We start from the raw sequence: 18,680 nt of genomic DNA, 5'->3' as shown, positions 1-18,680 counted from the left end.
CTCACCTGTCGCTCCATGGCCCGTTCCACTCTCTCTTCCCCCAGGGGTTCCTCATGCGGATCATGTCGAGTTTGTCTGACCTGAAGTAGGCCAGCAGGCCGTGGCCCAGCCTCACCTTTCGGACATCCGTCACAGCGTAGGCGTGGCCCTTGACCAGGCCGCAGTCCAGCCTGGCCTCCATGTCCGCTTGAGTGGTCGCCTGGAACGACACATCGGGAAGATGAATGAATTCGTTCGGCTGGCGCGGGTTTGCATTTGACGTGTCCTTACCCGGATCGAGCAGCTGATGAGGCCTCCTCTGTTATGAACCTTCAGGACTCTCTCGAACAGCTCGTGCTGCTTCTCTTCGTCTTGTTTGTACCCATTTTCTATCAAATCCATCGGCTCAGACACGCCTCCCGTGAAATCCACGAGAGCGTCGGCCGTGTTGCCCCCATCCAGAGCTTCGTAGCACCCGTACATCCTGGAAAACACACAAACATTTACATTTATTTTTCCTAGTCTAAACAAATGTTTGAGTCTCACTCTGCTTTTCAAGTAACTATCCAGGTTTACAACACAGAGTCAGGGATTCATGCCATCATTTTTACTGCTAATTAAACATAATTACAGGGGGTAAAATGTACATTTAATCAATTGGATGTTAATATCTTGAAATGTTAAACTAGGATCACATCAGCACCTGTTTGAATTTCACTGTTAAAATGAGAAAAAAGATCTGCTGTGGACTCAACAACACCGAGTTTAAGGGAAAAATGTCAGTCAGAGTTAAAAATCTGAGCCCGCATATTTCATTTCTAAAAAAACAGAATGAAACTTTATACTGGACTCACTCTGCTCCTTCCCGGACTCAGTTCATTAATCCTCCTTTATCGTATGCTGCCTTTGTGTGGCTCCTCAGCCCATTTTCATCTGAAAAGGGCTGTTTTAGCTCCTCCCCCTTCAAACTAACCTTTTTCTGATTGGCTGCCCCTTGTAAACAGAAGGTTTGATCACTTGTAAGACATGGACGTAGTTTCCGAGTGGGGAAAATGAAGCCACTGTGGAGGTGGCTTAAACCTGCGTTCTATCTGAAGTCCACCAGATGGTGACATGTGCAAAGAGACTTCCTGTCCTATGTTAGTTTGTGGGAACACTTTCCTCCAGAGTTTAACGTGTTAGTCCTTATTTTGGGACAAACTCACCTGAATTAAACTTGTCTGAATTAAACCTTAAGCATGTTTTGTATGTTTCAGAAAAAAAAATCATCCAATCAGAGTTCTTAAAATTCTTCCATGTACCGTGTTTTTGGTTCTGAGCTGAATTACTTGAATTTTGGTTCTTTTTTTAATGTCACTGGAGAGCCTTGGTTCAGTTTCTAATGCCTTTGTGTATTCTCGAGTCATTTCTTCAACATGAGTTTCCTTAAGTGGTTTTTTTCTTTCCACAGCTGAAAATTATTTAAGTGATTTTATTTCATCCCGCCTCTTCGTATCCTCTGTGTTTTTATTACCTGCATTAATGCCGCTGTTTTCAGTTACTGATCTGAGGAAGTGCTTACTTGGCGTAGGCCTTCTCCACCAGCGCGCTCCAGAACTCGTTGCTGTCGTTGGAGTGGCAGTACACCAGCTGTCCATTCACTGTGGGGAGCCGGTCATCGATCACTACGTCCACCCACTCTCCGAACCGCCAGAAGCGGAAGTGGAAGATCCCGGCGTAGGAGTTCGGTTTGTCTTTGTCCCACTCCTGATCCTTCCAGTCAGGAATCACCTTCGGAAAAAACAAAACAAAAACAAAGAAAACACGGTCATCACCTCACTCGACCTCAATCATACCCAAAGGAAACACCACGACCGCAGCACAAAGGTGCGACTGACCATCGCTGCTTACAGCGTTATTTATTTTACAGGTGATGTCCTTCAAGGCTGTTTTAAATGTAAGCCACATGTTAAATAAACAGTATGTGGACATAACGAGTGTTTACGACCATAAAACGTGTTCAGGTGCAGACAGGGAGCGATTGTGGGTTCTAACTCATGGAAAATATATTTTTTCATCTTCACTTTCTATTAAACAAACAATGTAGATAAATACAACAGCTCCACACTCCGAACACGTACAGAAAATAAAGATTGAAACAAACGATTTCCACTCATTTCCCATTAATGACATTCAGCGTCTTTGATTAACAAAAGCAACTCAGGATTAAAGTTTTTAACGAGCGAACGTCATCCATCCACATCCTGCGCTGAAATCCCAGCTGACAACACGTTGACATAATCCACGCGCACACACACACTCCCCAGTGAAGTGAGTGATATAAATAAATAAGCGATCCATTGAGCTAAGACGAGCCGGGCTCCCAGAAGCCCTCAGGAAACTCCCAGCGTTCCCTGTCATACGTCAGCAGCACTTCCTGTTGCTTAGCACCTTCACACATCACCTGCCTGCTGAACACCTTAAAAAAAAAAGACCTCAAAAAGTATTTTCAAACACTTTGTACAGTCGGCAGAGAAAAATCAATCTACAGAAAATGCTCTCAGCTGTTCTGTGTTAGCTTCAGCGTTCATGTCAACTATAAACTGCTTTATAAACACCTGACGTGTGTGATTCTGCAGAAATGTCCAGTTTCTGCAGGAACGTCTGATTCAGGCTGGAGGACTGAAATAACCCGAGCAGGGCTGGCTGCACAACCAGACGACTAACGAATGTGACCGTTACTGTCACAATAATCAGCTGTTTGCATCGATCTCATCTCCTCTGCCCCCTCTTGATAATCAATATGTCCCAACCAAACTACCCAGTTGGCTCCAGGGGGGATGGGACAAAATGAGAAACTGGTACACTGTGATGGAAACTGTTGGGAAGGGAGGAGGGGGAGAAGAGCCTATGAGAATAGAGTGAGAGAAGAAAAGAGGCTGAGACTAAAAACTCCATCAGAGCTTCATCTCTCACAGCATCCATCCACACAGGCAGGCAGGCTCTCTCCTTATCCCAGGAATAAAACCTCAGAGATGGACGCTGATGAGGCCAAATCTCCCTCCAACACGATTGTGCTGGAGTTCAAAGAAGACACCGCGCTGACAGAGGTGAGGCTTTTACTTCTCAACTTCAGATGCAGAACAGAAGAGTCTGTCGGCACAATATGTGTGGATGCAAATTTCAGAATAAAGTGCAACTGGATCAGAGCAGTTATAGTTTTTAATGTTTCTTTCATATAAAGTTTCATTTTCTGTGTAACTTTAGCTCTTTTTAATTATTATAATGTGGCGGGACAAAATTTAAAAGGTCAAGTGTGTGATGGTAACAAAGATGCACAAAAGTCCCATCAGACTGACGTGTGGTCACTCAGCTGTGTGGCTGTCACAGTGGAGGTGATCAGCTTTTATGACTGAGTTCAAATGTATCATACAGACAGAGGAGTGGGCTAGCTGCACTGCACAGACCAATATTCTGCCCCATTAGTGCCAAGTGACAGACTAACAACACTAGGATGTCACTGAGTGAGGCTGATGGATAGTTTGCCAGACTGAACTTCACAAACTGAAACTCCTCAAACAGCACAACAGGACATATCTTTTGGGGAATTCCATTAAATATGCTCCAAAAGGCACAGCTGAGAGGTCCAGTTCGGTGCGTGTGTTCATTAGCAGATGTGTAACAATCAGCTGTAACAGTCTGTGTCGGCATGCCTGCCAGTCAAAGCAGCCACACTAACTTTACAGTCAAAAATAATTTTTTTAGAAAACGGAGCAGCAGTGCCTGTGATACTTCATCTATCATCTCTTCTGTGGAGTTGCACAAAATATTTTTAAAAAAATCTGATAATAGTTGATAAAACTGCAGACTCATAATTTTAATTTTATAGGTATGAACGGCACTTTGTATAAAACACACCAGAGAGCACATCATCCGTTTGTGCCATCCACCTGCTTTTCTTTTATAAACACTGCTTCTTCTCACACAAACGCACAAACCTTTGAGCCTCATCACCTTCCCTTCATTGTGTGTTTTATCACAGCACAGGTATGCTGAGCGCAACGTAAAACAACGGCAGTCAGAGACTGATACCGGCACCCAGACTGAAAATTCCCTCCAAACCAAACATGAACTGAATTCCTGTGTTCTTCTTTCCTGTGCAGATGATGCGCCTTCGCGTGTCCTCCCTGCAGCGGTCAGGGCAGAAGCGTCAGGACGGCGAGCGTCTGCTTCTGCCCTACGAGGCCGTGTATCGGCTGGACTTCGCCATCCAGGAGCTGAACTTCTCCCGCTGGTATTTCTCCCTCTCCGGCTACGGCCGCGTCACCATCACCGGTATTTGCCAGCATTGGACCCCCGACCTCACCAACCTGATGACCCGGCAGCTGCTGGAGCCCATTGGAACATTTTGGCGTAATGCCGGCGACCCCGAAGATTCACAGCTCAAGTGCCTGGAGGCGGACATGCAGGAATTCGGCGAAAGGATTGCAGAGCTCGCCAAAGTCAGGAAGGTCATGTACTTCCTGCTTGCTTTCAAGGATGGGGCCGAGGCGGCGAATCTCAACTGCTCGATCGAGTTCACAACAGAGAAATGACTTTTATTTAGTGCCAGTAGAATCCTGATAGAGTCCAGAAGAAGCCTTTAAAATTTCTATTCTATCAGCCATTATTTTACTGTTGATTAGAAAAACCTGACAACTCCTTTTCAACCAATCAGAGATAGATGAGCTTAAATATTCTCCCTCAAACTAGTTAAACAGTTACTCTCTTTCTATCTTTGAGTGTAAGTAAAACGTCTGTTTGATTTTTTTAACAGTAAAAGTTACATAAACACCAAAACAGGTTTTAAAGCAAGTATTTCAACACAAAAGCAACATTTTTTGTGAAAATAAAACCTGAAATGAACACAATGACAAGAGAAAGAAAACATAATGCTTTGAATTAACACTTAATATGCTTTTATATATGTTGGTGCTAATTAAAGGGACAGTTCACCCCAATGGATGCAGTCCGGTTTCTCTATTTCACAGACATAAGATCCATTCGTGAGTGTTTAAAAAACGACTACATTAGAAAATTACAGAAGATATCCAAGCAAGATGATGAGCCTGGTATCAAATTATAGGTACAAAGAAAACTTTTCATATGTTTTAACTGGTTTGAAGCCCACATGGTGATATGATCCTTGAAAGTGACTGAAAATGGACTCTCCAAGCATTCTCCAGTAAACAATCAGGAACACTCAGTGTATCAATGCTGGTTTCTGTTACAATGTATCACATCTGTGAAGTTTTGCTATTGAAACTATGCTAAATACAATGTTACCGATGCTCGCAGGTGGTTATCAAATATCTACTAGATTATTAAATTAGGTTTCATATAATAAATATTGACACTTTTTAGAACCTTTAAAGTTTTCTGAAATTATTTACCTTTGAAGAAAAACACCCAAAACAAACAAAAACAACAACTTGTGATCAGCTGACTGTTTTAACAACATGTCGATTACTTTGTTTTGTGACTGTTGACTTGCTGCAGTTGTTGTTTGGTTGTTTCTTATTTATTTCATTGTTTCTAGGAGTATAGATAACCAAATATTTCCACTCCATGCCTGCTGATAGAAACAGAGATCAATGGTGTGACGCAGATTAAATAACCACTGAAAGCCGTGTGTGTGTTCTCATTGGTGCTGGTTTTTATTGGTGTTACTGAGCAGGAAAGAGGGGAGGTAACGAGGGTGGGGACAGTCGTACACAGTGAGGATGTAAGGAAGCAACAGTGGAGGAACTTAAACGTAGTTACAGCACTTCAGAAAGACATCTACTGTAATGAAATTTATTCCCCAGTGCTTTGCAATTCATTATTGTACATGTAAATGTTATTAACAAATGATCAGACAAAGGAAGGGTTGTTGTTGTTTATAATTTAAACACTCTTCAGATAAAGCTCCAGAGTGTGATTAAAGTGGTGGGTGGACTCTTTAGTTTTTAGAAAGAAGCCAAATGAGTCTAATTATAGATTAAATGCCGTGTTGAGGCTGTCATTTTCAGCATAACGTGGATGTTAAAATTAAATTACTCACAATAATTATTTTATCTGAGCTGAGCACCAAATTAGATAAAAAGTCTGAGAAATCAGAAAGAAACTCAGAGTAAAGGTCATGTAGTTGACAGATAAAAAATAAAACTGTTTTTTGAGTTTTCCAATTAGCATTGACATGTCTACGAGTAAGGCTTTAGAGAAGTAAAACTCTGCCCATGACTTTATTCAGCGTCAGAAACCTAACTGAAACAGAGCTTTTAGATCAGCGAGGACTCACAGGGATTGTGCACTGACCGCATTACTGGAAACTCAGGCCATGGTCAGCAGGGTTTTCCCTGAGAGTCTACTAATGTAAGCACAATGGGTCATAGTTAGAACAAAGACTGTTTACATGTTACACTCTAGATTTTCCTGTTTGGCCGCTTGATAAACAAACTATTTTTAAGTTTCCATCAGGTCATTTCCTGTTTTATTTTGTTATCGTGGGTACTTGTCTGTTCCTGGTGGCTGTGGCTTTACTTCCTCACTTGGGTGGATGATAATTGCTAGGGACTAGTAAAGCGCTATACAAACTCTGAGCCTCATTAGTCCATCAGGTTTTCTGTTTTATTTTGTTATCCTGGGTTTAGTCTTTCTCTACTTTGCTGATAATTGCTACCAGATAGTGTTTTCTGCGTTTAGTTTCTCTTTGCTCGCTACCAGATCGAGCTGTGCTGCTTGTCAGGACTAGTCGAGCTTTCTAGGAATTGCTTTGGGTTCTTGTATTCGTTTGTCTGAACCTCATTTAGATTGTTTGTCACACCATCTTCGTCCAATGTGTGACCACTACACATTTTTGGACTTTTAGACTGTCACCTTCCTCCACATTTGCTAAAAAAGTAAATTAAACCTACTTATAATTGATCAGAAATAATCTTTATTAGAGTTCTGCTGATTTTCCTACAAGTTTTAATTTCTTAAAAAAACAAAACAAAACAAAACACCTGCATGTCTATACATTCACCATTATAACAGTATATTTAATTGTTTTAAAAGGTTAGAGGTCTGTGTTGTAACTTATTATCTGATCCTGCTTCCCCCTCTCTCTGTGTTTCTCTGTGTTTTGAATGAATGGAAACCGATTGGGAAAAACTCCAGCATGTCTTGGTTTGCTCTACAGTATCTGGTCTTGGCTTACAATAGTTCCCACTGTGGTTCCACTCAAACTTTCCACATTACTCAAACAGCAATAAAATGATGGGGGCTTTCTCTCCAACAATTCCAACAACAAGAGCTGAGAGAAGCTTGTAAGTGCATTTGAGTCGAGTTGTTTTTCCTTTTGACAGTTCTGACTTTTCCTTTACATTCCTCATAACCACTGTAATCTTTGCATCACAAGGAAAAAGCACCCTTTTAACTGGACATTGTAGAAGATAACTCAAACATTTTGTCCCTCTGGATTCACTCATTTGAAAAATAACGGCAGCTACTTTTAAAAAAATGTCCCAATCTTCCAGGATGAACATTTCCAGCTAAGAAAAATGACAGTTTTATCTCAAGAGTTCAACCTCTGCATTTAGGTTCAAAACGTTTCGCTCTTACTTCCTGTTTCTGATTAAAGAGAAATCAAGTTGAACAACTTTAAAGCTTCTTCATCTTATTTTTACTTTTAAAAAAGTGCAATTTATAATCACAACATAGGAAAAATTGTACCATAGTAAACAGATTGAAGAAATGTCCTCTTTTTAAAAAACAGAAGCACAACTGATAAATATGATCCTTTTTCTTTATGTACTATTTTGTGCAAATTCTGTAGCCGGAGAACAGAGTTGTGTAAATAGTGCCAGGAGTCCATCCAGGTCGTGTGGCTGAAACTACAACAAAACTCTGGAAAAGAGTCTATTTGCCTGTTTTGGCCCTTTTGTCCACTTGGTGAAAGAGTCTCTAGGAGTATTAAGCTAAGCTGTTAAAGTTACTCTTCATTTTCAGCCCCTCCCCTCCTTTATTTATTTTTTAAATCCTTAACATGTCTTACAGGATTTCAACATTAAGGAGAAAGAACTGAAACGGACTGTGGCTGTTAGCTCCCGGAAGCAAAGGTGTTATTGGAGAATCGGTCTCAACAGGCAAATCATCAGAAAGTGAAAATAAATCAGTTCAATCAAACACAAAGAAGGAAACGTTGTTTCAGGTTTAACCAGGTAGCGTCAGTCTTAGATTTGGCAATATTTAATAGTTCCCAAACTAAGACCTTAACTTTATTAATTATAAATGTTCTATTTATGTTGTGTTACTGAAACACTTCCACGCTCTCTGTGCGACACAAACACATCATTTCACACAACAGTAACTGTTGTACAAGCGTCCGTGTGCTTTGCTGTCGTCACCACAGAAGCTGTTTTGTTTGTTTTCGGACCTTTGAAGGGTGTCAAGACAACTGGGTGCTCCACAGAGGCAACTACACCTAAAACAGACTTCAGTTTCCCTCCAGTTGATGGAAAACTAGGAAGCTGAGGGGAGGCCCTTGGAGAGCAGAGAGGAAGGAGGAGGCAGCAAGTTACACATGTTTTTCATGTGTAACAAAGTGCTGACTTAATGGGAAAAAGAATAAAAGCAGCCTAATTAAATACTTTTAGAACAGCGGTGATCTTTCCCTCTAAGCAGCAGAAAGTAAACACACTTTATATCTCAATATTTAAGGCAAAATTTTTTATTTTAAGCATGTGGCTAATTTATTCTGTCTCCAACCCACAGTAAATCTGTTCATCAGTTTATACCGCCATCTTGTGGACAACAGATGTTACTTCCACTGGTGACCTCTGACACCAAAGGCTGCATGCAGTTGGATTTTTTTAGCATTTATTAGCAGGAAGCTCCAAAAGGTATGGATGGATCTGCATGTGAGTATTACCAAAGATGGGGTTTGATCCAGATCTCCATCCTGGAATATATTTGGAAGGAATCTTTATCACAAGATGGTTTGAGATTGGGCATATTAGATCAAATCTTTGGAAAGTATCCGATTAGTTTAATTCCCAAAAGGAGAAATCAGCTTGATGTTCTCAAAAATATCAGAAACTATCAGTATATCCCAGAGCGGAGAGACGTGTGCAGTCCTGTTCGTGCTCAGTAAACCGGTGATAATACAACAGCAGAGGATATTTGTGTGGTCGTGAATATAAAACTAAGACAGGAGACATGAACTGAAGATATGATCTGCTCTCATGAGCACAGTTTCATCTGGAGATGTAATCTTTAATCGATTAGTTCATGAAACATCGCTTCCCTCGTCTCTTATTTCATAAACATTATTTATGTGGACAGCACTTAATCGCTCATCTTAGACCGTTTCACGTTTTCGGACTTTTAGACCTACATTAAGCCAGATTTTCCCCAGTTTGAATGATGAGTATGTTAGTCAGCAGGAGCAGCCTTAGTCTTATCAGCTCTTTCCTCTTCAAGAAGACTCAGTTCATGCCTGGTGTGGTGGTTTCAGTTTCAGAGAACTTCCATTAGCAGCTAATCGATAAGAAAAATCACTCAGATTACACAAAGTGCTGCTTAAACACAACTAAAGGCGACACACCCACTCACAATAATCTTACAAGCTTCTCCACACATGTCCAAGCCTCCCAACACACACACACACACACACACACACACACACTTATCAGCCAGTAGTAAGTACAGCCCCCTTCTCTCAGTTCAGCTCAGATAACATGAAAAATATAATCAAAGTGATAAACTGTCGAAATAAATTCAATTCAGTTATTATCATTTTTTCCTTTTTCCCTCTATTTTTATTATACATTACAATAATTAATGTTTATTTATTTACTTTTACTTTATTTTGTTTTTATATGCACTTACTTAATCACCAAACACATTTTTTCCTTCAAAATTCGCTGAATTTTCAATCGATTTTAAAATACTCTGATATGCTACAAATTGTAAAAGTGCATTAATGATACAGGACACTTAAAACTGCATGTTTTTATACCGAGACGTTCATGTCAGGCCTCGTATCCAACCACAACAGCTTTACAACGTGTTTAAAATGAATATTAATATTTCTGCAGCTGCTTTTTTTGTGCGTTTTGCTGTAAAAACTAACATCATTAAAACCAACCTGACTGGTTGGTTTTAATGAGTCAGGATCATTTTATGACTCAGGTGTCAGAAAGGAGCATGCTGTCTTCACAGCCTCATGACGTGCTCGACGATGCACCACAGGAAATCATTCACCTGGATCACCCTCACTCACTGTTTAGTTTCACACACACTGCGGTTTATATTTTTCTATATTTCACACTCACACTTGAGCACCTTTAACAAATTCCCCTTTGGATTAATAAATGTCTCACTTCTGGATTATTATTATTTGTTGTTACAACAGTTTAGGCCTTTATTTAAGAGCCCTCTAGAAAAGCCCCGTGTCTCTCACAACAACCATTGCTGCATTTTATCCTGGGAGTTGGATGCCACAGAAGTGTGGGAGCAATGCCTTCTCTTTCCTATAAAGACTTTCCCACCACGTCTATAAAAATCTCTGGAATGAGTGCAGCTTTTGTTCTTCCTTCTCTCACCTTCTGCCATAGTGCTTCTCTGGAGGCCAGACTGGAGCAGGCGGCTACAAACCAGCAGTTTCCCAGCTGACCTTGGTGCAGGTCATGAGCGCTGATGCCGTCCACAAACAGATGGGGGTCACTGGTCAACTCCTGGAACAACAAAGATGAGACAAATCAGTGTTGATAAACTAATTTTCTTCCTTAGAGGTATTACAGGTACTCAAAACTGTAACTGATTACTCATAAAATCTGACCCACAGGCAGCTGTACAGGAACTATCACAGCCACGGTAGAGTTAATACTTATCCTCAACTTCTTATTTACAGGCACAATGAATCCACTTCTAACGGTCTTATAATTTAATCCAGGTTTGAATCCTTTTATACTGTGTATTTTATTGCAGTGTCTCTCTGGAAAACATCAGGCGGATGTGGTCAGGACAGCTGCCAGGTGTGGATGAACATAAAGAAGGGCGTTACCCGGAGCACTCGGTCAAACATCATAAGGTAAATACAGAGTAAAATCACTCCCCGATTAAGTACAAGTCTCTCCTGAGGGTTCAAAGCCAAACAAACCACAGAGGCAGACTAACGGGACAGCAGCCAAATGATAGAGGTGGGATAAACCACAGCACACGCCCAGGAAGACCACTAACTGTATGTAGAGACAAATGTATACATGGCTACACAAAGTTAGCCTCTCAGGGTCTTATATAGAGTGTAGAAAGTATGTGTACGTGCTGCAGATCTGAGCAGAGCCAGCCCACGGCACATTTGCTAAAAAGTCTGATGTTAAAATAGGAAAACAGGAAGAAAGCTTTACTGTGTGCATTCTCCAAATTAAAGGCCACTATTTTTAGTGCATATAGTCACTATATATGCACAGACAGTAAAGAGCCAGTGTTTCCCTAAGACTGTGTTTGAGATGATGTAAGAGGAGAAAGATGGAGGATGTATGTGTGTGTGCTCTGTGGGACAAGAGATAACAGGACTAATATTCATCTCCATTTCCAGTCAGCTCTCCATCCTGTGGACTGACTGCAGTTTGACTACAGATGGTGGTCCTTGGTCTGCTTTGCAACCTCAGCATAGATGCATGCAACTCTCCACCTCCTGCAGGTGCTGGGTAGAGATCCAGTCACAGAGAGGTAAGATCCTCTCCAGGAAACAGAGACAGTATAAAAGAGGAACGTCGCTTCTAGGTCCGAAAAGTGAAGCCAGTGCACAAGTGCCTTAAAAAAAAGCATTCTTTTTAATGGCCACCAGGGGGAGACTCTTCTGGTCCCCAACAAATTTGTTGAGGCGCTGAAGTCGATGCTGAAATGACCCTCAGCTGACTCGCTCTCTCTCTGACGTCAGTAAATACGATCATGAGGAGTTTGAGATCATACTAAATAAAGTGTTATGGTCATTTAGTAAATTATGATCATTATTACAGTCAGAGTTTATAAACCAACAGTTGTGACAGCTTGTTAGCCAATGAGCACGTCCCTCAGATTCACTGCCAGAGCCCGCCTTCCCCTGTCACGCCTGGTTTCAAACACCAAGATACCGATGCTGAAAATGCTCCATACTCTCATAAAAGGGCACGGTGTGATATCAGGTTCCTTTATTTGTACCCGTAAGTGGATTTAACCTGCAGCAGGTGAGGCATCCATACAAACTCAAAAGAGATAATATCAATAATAATAAAAAAAAATTTCTTTAATGATGAATCTAAAAGTGCTTTTAATACACAGTTAACACTGTTAAATGGTTAATTTCAAATATGAACTTTTCTCTAAACCTAAGAACACTGTGAGAAATTCAAAGAGTGAAAAAATAGTTCCTTCTTCACTTTTGGATCACTGCAGGATACAAAATGTCTCAGGGATCAAAGTCCTCACTTTGATGCTGTAATGCACCACAGCCTCGCCTTTACATGAACTCTGCTGCTCTTCCACTACAGCACGAGCCGTGCTTTAGCTTTTTTCCATTAAGTTGTAAATCTATGACATCATACTGATTTGCCCGAAACATCAACACATATTGGCGTGTACAAAATTATCTGGGCGATGTTCTTCGTCTTAATCAGAAACCTGTATCTCCCCATTCGATCACTGACGCAGACGGAAACATTTCTAATTTACAATTCAAAGATGAACTTTGTCTTAATGGGACCAATCACTAAATAACCTTTGATATGTACGTCGTAACTGCCTTACACAACGACTGCGGGCATCGTTATCTGCATGTCAACATAATATTAACAGGCTCCAACATGCCATGAACCACCTCCTCGCCATCCTTATCATTCCACACACCTCCTCGGCTACATTAACAATAATTTACTTCCACTCACAGCGCTTCTTTTCTACTCCACGTGGACTAGAAATGTGAGCAGAAACCTTCAGGTCACTTGCCTTCGTCTGCATCATCTTTTTATAGAAGTTAGCAGTGCAGGAGCCATTTTTGATTCGTGTTTCACCTCTAGCCACCAAACGGTGCTTCTCCATCGTAACCTGGCACTTGTGTATTTATGCATTTACTTCATGCATTCAGGAGAATTAGAGGTAAAATGGTTTACGACCATGTAACATGCAAGATGCTGGACATCCAAGTGAACTATTCTGATTTTAAACTAATGATTTCTTTTATTTAACTTATTATTAACCTAATTATTACCTCATTAAATGTTAATAATACCTCATCATTAACATTTCTTTAGTTCAAAGCTAAATTGTTAAAAAGAAATTTGGAAAGTGAAGCATGCATCAGTCAATAAGCCTCTCAGTGGCATTTTAAAGACATTAACATATTCACAATGAATAAAGTATGAGAGATCCACATCAGAAATGTTTATGAAAAAACCCTAACCCACTCCCTGAACAAATCAATAATATTGATCAAATGCTTTAAGTGCTCTGTTTAATAATTTCACATGAATAATTAACAGTAAACACATACTAAATACACAGAAATCACTCTTTCATACTCTATATGCACTACAAGCCTAAAGGAAAACAGAAAATTACACATTTAATCAAATAAGACTCAATGAGAAGCACTCAGTGCAGAACAGTGCATTTAGATTTTATGCAGGTCAAATAAAAATCACAAGACAAGAAATAAATTAATCTTTTGACTCAGCATTACGTGAAAAGCCGAGCACAGATTCTGTACACAGCAGCAGAGCGAGGCTGGAAATCTATTAAGCAACATTACGAGCACGATGTTCAGCCATCATCTGAACTTAAACAGCTGCTGTTCCACTGCATAAAGCTTTCCTAAGCTTCACGAGGCTGACTCAAAGCCTCTGATAAGAAGCACTTTTGCAGTTTAAGGATCCTAAACAAATTCAACGTGGAATTAAGGCAACATTAGACATTTATCCACCACATTACAAAAATAATAATAGGTCTATAAAAACAATGTTGCTAATTTTTAAATGATCCTTATTATCTCATACTGGACATTGGTGAAGCCCCTGGTGCAGACCACCACCCTGAGATAACGGTAGCCGAGTAAACTTGTATTAAATTGGCTCTAGAGAAAAATCGTCAGACACTGGGCACACTTAGCTTGATAAAGCTACCTCCTAAATCAGAGCAAGCTAATGGGTCAGTCACACGAGTAAAAACAGGACAGCAGTACTGAATTTTTTCACATTCTGGAGAGCTTGAGCGTTTTGAACACTCTCGGTCACTTCTGATCGTAAGGCGATTCCACAGGTTGCCTGATCGGAGTCAACCTTCCTGCAAACAGTCGCAGTGTGACCTGGACTGACTTCAGTCACACAGAGAAGTTGTTGTAGGTTTGCAAATAATTGCTCTCTAGTTTATAAATGCAGACAGATTTAAAACTTATTGTGATCAGTGTGAACGAGTCTTTGTTAACTCGAGGGGGCTCGACTCGGCAACCTTCCTGATCTATAGGAATACAACCAGCTGATGAACAGCTGAGGCCAAATTTGATTAATTGCTGTATTATCAGAAACAGACTGCAAATAATTGCCAACTCGATCCATTTCAATTGCAGACTGATATCCGACCGACTCTGTCCTATGGCAGGTTTTAGCGACAGTGTTTATTTAGCAGCAAAAAAATAACTGATGTGAGATAACTTCATCTTATTGGACAAAGTAGATACTGACAAAGTTTAAATTTGAACTTTGAAGACATAAACTGCTGTTAAAAAGGAATAAATCACAATATGTGTTACTGCAGTACTCAGCATATTGCAAAAGGTTCAATATCTCAATAATATCGTATGATTGGGTGTTTGGTGATGTCACATGTTACACAAAACAAAAACAGAAATTCAGTTATTCGTGTTTTTCTTTAGCCCTCAGCTCTCCCCTGCAGAGGACAACTTTAGGGGTTATTTCATAAATCTACACCCTCATTGTCAGGTTAATGCACAACTACTTATCCATAAATCACATTTATTTTCTGTAATCCATCCATCTATCTTCTTCTGCCTATATATATATATAAAAAATAATAGTAATGATAATAAAGCCACAAAGACAAATATTAAAATCTTTCCTGTGAGTCACAGTTGTATGTTATATTTAACAGGAATAGCTCAGTCGAAAGCTTCACAGAAGGTGCTTTTTGCTAAGGGTGAGTGTGAAGACGACCAATTGTAAAGCACTTCACACAGGTCACAATACAAAAGTAAATTAAAGTTCCTTTTGTTCAGTAACTACCAGAAACTGGTGTGTGCGTGTGTGTGTGAACACGCGCACACACACAAACACACAACTCCTTGCTGTTGGCTTGAAATTCCATGAATTCCTCTCCCATTCAGCCCCTGTAACCTCTCCTCTCTTTATATGGAGCCTTGTCTCATGATCACCACCGCCATTCCCAGCCTACTTCCTCTCTCCGTCTCCACTGTGAATAAACAGCTGATCCTTCATCTCTGATGTATCACTAACTCTCCACCTTCTTTGAGTTTACTGCAGTCTTCTTTCACACCCTTTAAAAAACAAAAAAAACCAAACCTCTTTCTGTCATACAGGCATAAAATAAGAGCTCTACAAAAGATCGCCTGCACGGACGATCATGCAGCTGATCCCACTGAGCTGTAAAAGATGAAAACAAGCAGCAAACACTGAGAACTGCAGTTCCTCTAATGGCCACTTGAGGCTGCCTTCATAAGTGACTCAGTCCCCATAGACGCCCATGTTAAAATGACCAACTATCCAGCAGAAATAAACGTTTAACCCTTTAAGACCTACCATAGAACCAAGTCCGCCAGAGCTTATATTATATTTTTACATGCTGTGGAGCCATTTTTGGGAGCATTTCAAGTTGCTATACATCAATACAACCGTTATAGCCCAAATTTTAATAATATGTATGGATTAAGTGCATAGTAATTACATAAATTGCAAAAAGTGCAATAAACTACAAAAAAATTGAAAATCGTTTTGGTTTTTTTAACATATATTTCTAGTTAGAGAAATTTAAGAGGCTTATCCTCAAAACTGTAAATACAAAAAGTTGCACAAAATAGTTTCCCACCACAGGAAATTTATTTTGAGTGTCTTCATAGTTTTATTTTTGAGATACACCAATTTTATATACTGCAGGAAAAACGAAAATAAAAATTATAGTGCAAATTTGCAAAAAGCAGCATGTGCATCAAAATAAACTATTTCCAACAGTGCAAAATAAGTCCAAAGCATCCCAGAAACAACACAGAAAGTCATAAAGTCAAAGATAACTTTTAAAAACACCAGTACAGGCTCATGAGGCCCTGATGGTAAAAAGTGAAAATCGTCACTTCCGGTTTCGGGCAGGTCATGGCGGACATGTGAAAGTTCGCGCTGACGTCTATTCCAACCTAGGAAGTGTTATGAACAGCTGATCGGATCGGCAAAGCGTGTTTCTGGAATATTGTGTTTTGTTGCTGCAAGCGCTTTTATGCAGTTTTGCAAAGCTATATGTGGAAGGAAACTGTGACCTAGGACAAGCTGATGGCATAAGATGTAAGTACAACTCCTCGGTTTCAAAAAAAAAATTATTGCGCTAGCTTAGGTAGTTGCAGTGCTACAGGGATTTAAAAATAGTTACGCAAAACAGAGCGTGCCCGCTCCGACCGGCTTTAAAGGGTTAAAGTGTGTGACTAAAAGCAGCGCTGGCCTCTATGGATAGTTTCCCCTTTTATAACGACTCTGTGGGAGCTTATTCTCTTTTATACCTCATCTCGAAGTTATACGAGCAGCTGCAGCTGATAATTAAAGACACTGAAACAGACCTCACCACTGTGTTTGTTTTCTGGCCTGTTATGTGATACAGACCATCAAAGAAAATATTTTTTTTAAATACTGCTAACCTGACTGATTTTACTTTGCAAAATATCATCTGTCATCATTATTATTATTTTCCACATGTATAAAATGCATATCAGAATAATTGTGCAGCACTACTACTTCCCCTCTCGGTAAAACATTATTTTCACTCACATTTGGCCTTTTCCAGGTGACTCGCCCAATTTGATTTCGCTGGTAGAACAGAGACTGGTCGGAGGCGGGGAACAGAGGGTCTTCAAACAGAGTTCCTTTATGCTGGCACTGCCTCCTCAGAGTAGAGAAAGACTGACCCTCGTACGGCACCGCCATCCCCCTGCACAGAAACAAAATGAAGCTTTACAACGAAGCACCAACAGCATTTACACGATACATAATTACTGACTCCTCCTCGCTATCAGAGGGCTGTGCTATGAGGAAGGATAAGGGGTTTAATTAGTTAGCCTCCTATGAAGTGTTGTGAAGTTTATCAGCATATGCAAAACATGAACAGACTGGAAAACAGTATCACCATTGCATTCACTTGTAATTATGCCATGTCGTACTGACTCACAGGTTTGCCGCCTTCCCTTGGAGGCTTTGGTCTTACTGACCTTATTCCTCACACACACCCACAGTCTGTATAGTGTGCTGAACCTCTTTATATTGTTCTAATATTACAGTTTTATGTGAAATGACTGTTCACGCCATATGACCATGGAATGGGGAATCGCAGCTTGACTCATCCAGTCAATAAGCGCCTTCACTCACTGCACAGACAGACTGTTGATGTTACAGTAAGTGAGTTCTAATAGTATCAAAAATATATCTGGCTATGTTGAATTTCATTTCAACCACAACACATCAAATGATCTGTCTGAATTTGGAGGTCAGTCTAAAGGAAGAGACTTCACCATACTCGAATTACATGGACAATATATTTAACATTTGAGGTAAAACCAACGATTTAGCCACTATACAACCCTAAACCAACAGCAGCATGATTAGCATCATGAGTCATGTTTTAGGAGGGTGTGTGAGTGTGCAGAAAGGACTTAGAAAGGATTAGAGGGCTCAAATGTAGAATCCCACAGACAGAATAAACTGATAACTGAGCAAGAGTCAAAAAATAAATCCAAACAACCACGAGGAGCGAAGGGAAACTCGACAAAGTGAAACACAGGAAACAATGCAGAAGGAAAAAAATAATCAGGAAACCAATGGAAGACAGCAGGAAGCTAAATTAACAGAGAACAGAAAGGAAAACTAAACTTCAAAGTAAAAGAGGAAATAAAGAATTCTACAGACAACATTCAGAGATTTCTAAGAAGCCTCAGTGTCTCCTGATCCTGTTCAAGGCCTCAAACTGCACACTGAGCTGTGGATGAGGATTAATAACAAGGGAGTACTTCTTTAAAACTCCTTAAACATGCACCACACACACACACACACACACACACACACACACACACACACACACACTCTCACAAGATAGTCAGATCATCACCAGTCATGTGACAGGATAGCAAACAGAAACTCGGGCGGTCATGTTTGACTACGGATCGGCAGCAAAGTAAATACACGATCAAAGTTTCACGGCTGTGTGTGAAAGTGTAGTGACATTAAAGCCTGATCTGACCAAAAAAGTCCTAACAGCAGCTTCAGCTTCCTGTCAGATAAATAAAAAGTGAGACAAAAAGAGGAAGGGCTGTGCTTCTGTTTCCCAGGTGGAGAAACCAGAGGCCTGCTGAGTACTAAAGGTATATTTTTATTTTGTTTTCCAGGAATGGGATTGCATCCAGATTCAGAGTGACTCACTGAGGTTAGAGCATGTTTTCTCACACTGATCTACAGAGA

At 40.3% G+C, this 18,680-nt stretch overlaps 2 protein-coding genes across 2 annotated transcripts in view; one reads left to right on the top strand and one right to left on the bottom strand.

The window, feature by feature from the left end:
* The window catches only part of capn5a (calpain 5a), a 31,284-nt gene that overhangs the window by 4,230 nt on the left and 8,374 nt on the right, over positions 1 to 18,680 (bottom strand). Inside the window, exons 2-6 of the mRNA XM_031739915.2 lie at positions 17,001 to 17,160; positions 10,566 to 10,697; positions 1,541 to 1,749; positions 271 to 463; positions 6 to 199 (exon numbers count right to left, since the gene is read on the bottom strand). Of these exons, the coding sequence (XP_031595775.2) occupies positions 6 to 199; positions 271 to 463; positions 1,541 to 1,749; positions 10,566 to 10,697; positions 17,001 to 17,156 (884 nt within the window). The 5' untranslated portion in view covers positions 17,157 to 17,160. The remainder of the gene's footprint in view (positions 1 to 5; positions 200 to 270; positions 464 to 1,540; positions 1,750 to 10,565; positions 10,698 to 17,000; positions 17,161 to 18,680) is intronic.
* LOC116320330 (olfactory marker protein-like) lies at positions 2,451 to 5,167 on the top strand. Its single transcript, XM_031739916.2, has 2 exons — positions 2,451 to 3,068; positions 4,122 to 5,167. The coding sequence occupies exons 1-2, from the start codon at positions 2,799 to 2,801 to the stop codon at positions 4,551 to 4,553; spliced, it is 702 nt and encodes a 233-aa protein (XP_031595776.2). The 5' UTR covers positions 2,451 to 2,798; the 3' UTR covers positions 4,554 to 5,167.

Source organism: Oreochromis aureus, linkage group 14 (assembly GCF_013358895.1).
Source record: "Oreochromis aureus strain Israel breed Guangdong linkage group 14, ZZ_aureus, whole genome shotgun sequence".
Lineage (NCBI taxonomy): Eukaryota > Metazoa > Chordata > Actinopteri > Cichliformes > Cichlidae > Oreochromis > Oreochromis aureus.
Note: the sequence above shows the minus strand (reverse complement) of the source record. Positions and strands in the feature narration are given on the sequence as shown.

Bases quoted from the DNA above. Each gene is read 5' to 3' on its own strand.
- LOC116320330 (XM_031739916.2), top strand. From the start codon at position 2,799: ATGGGACAAAATGAGAAACTGGTACACTGTGATGGAAACTGTTGGGAA. The intron at 3,069-4,121 runs GTGAGGCTTTTA...TTTCCTGTGCAG, and splicing joins AAGACACCGCGCTGACAGAG to ATGATGCGCCTTCGCGTGTC.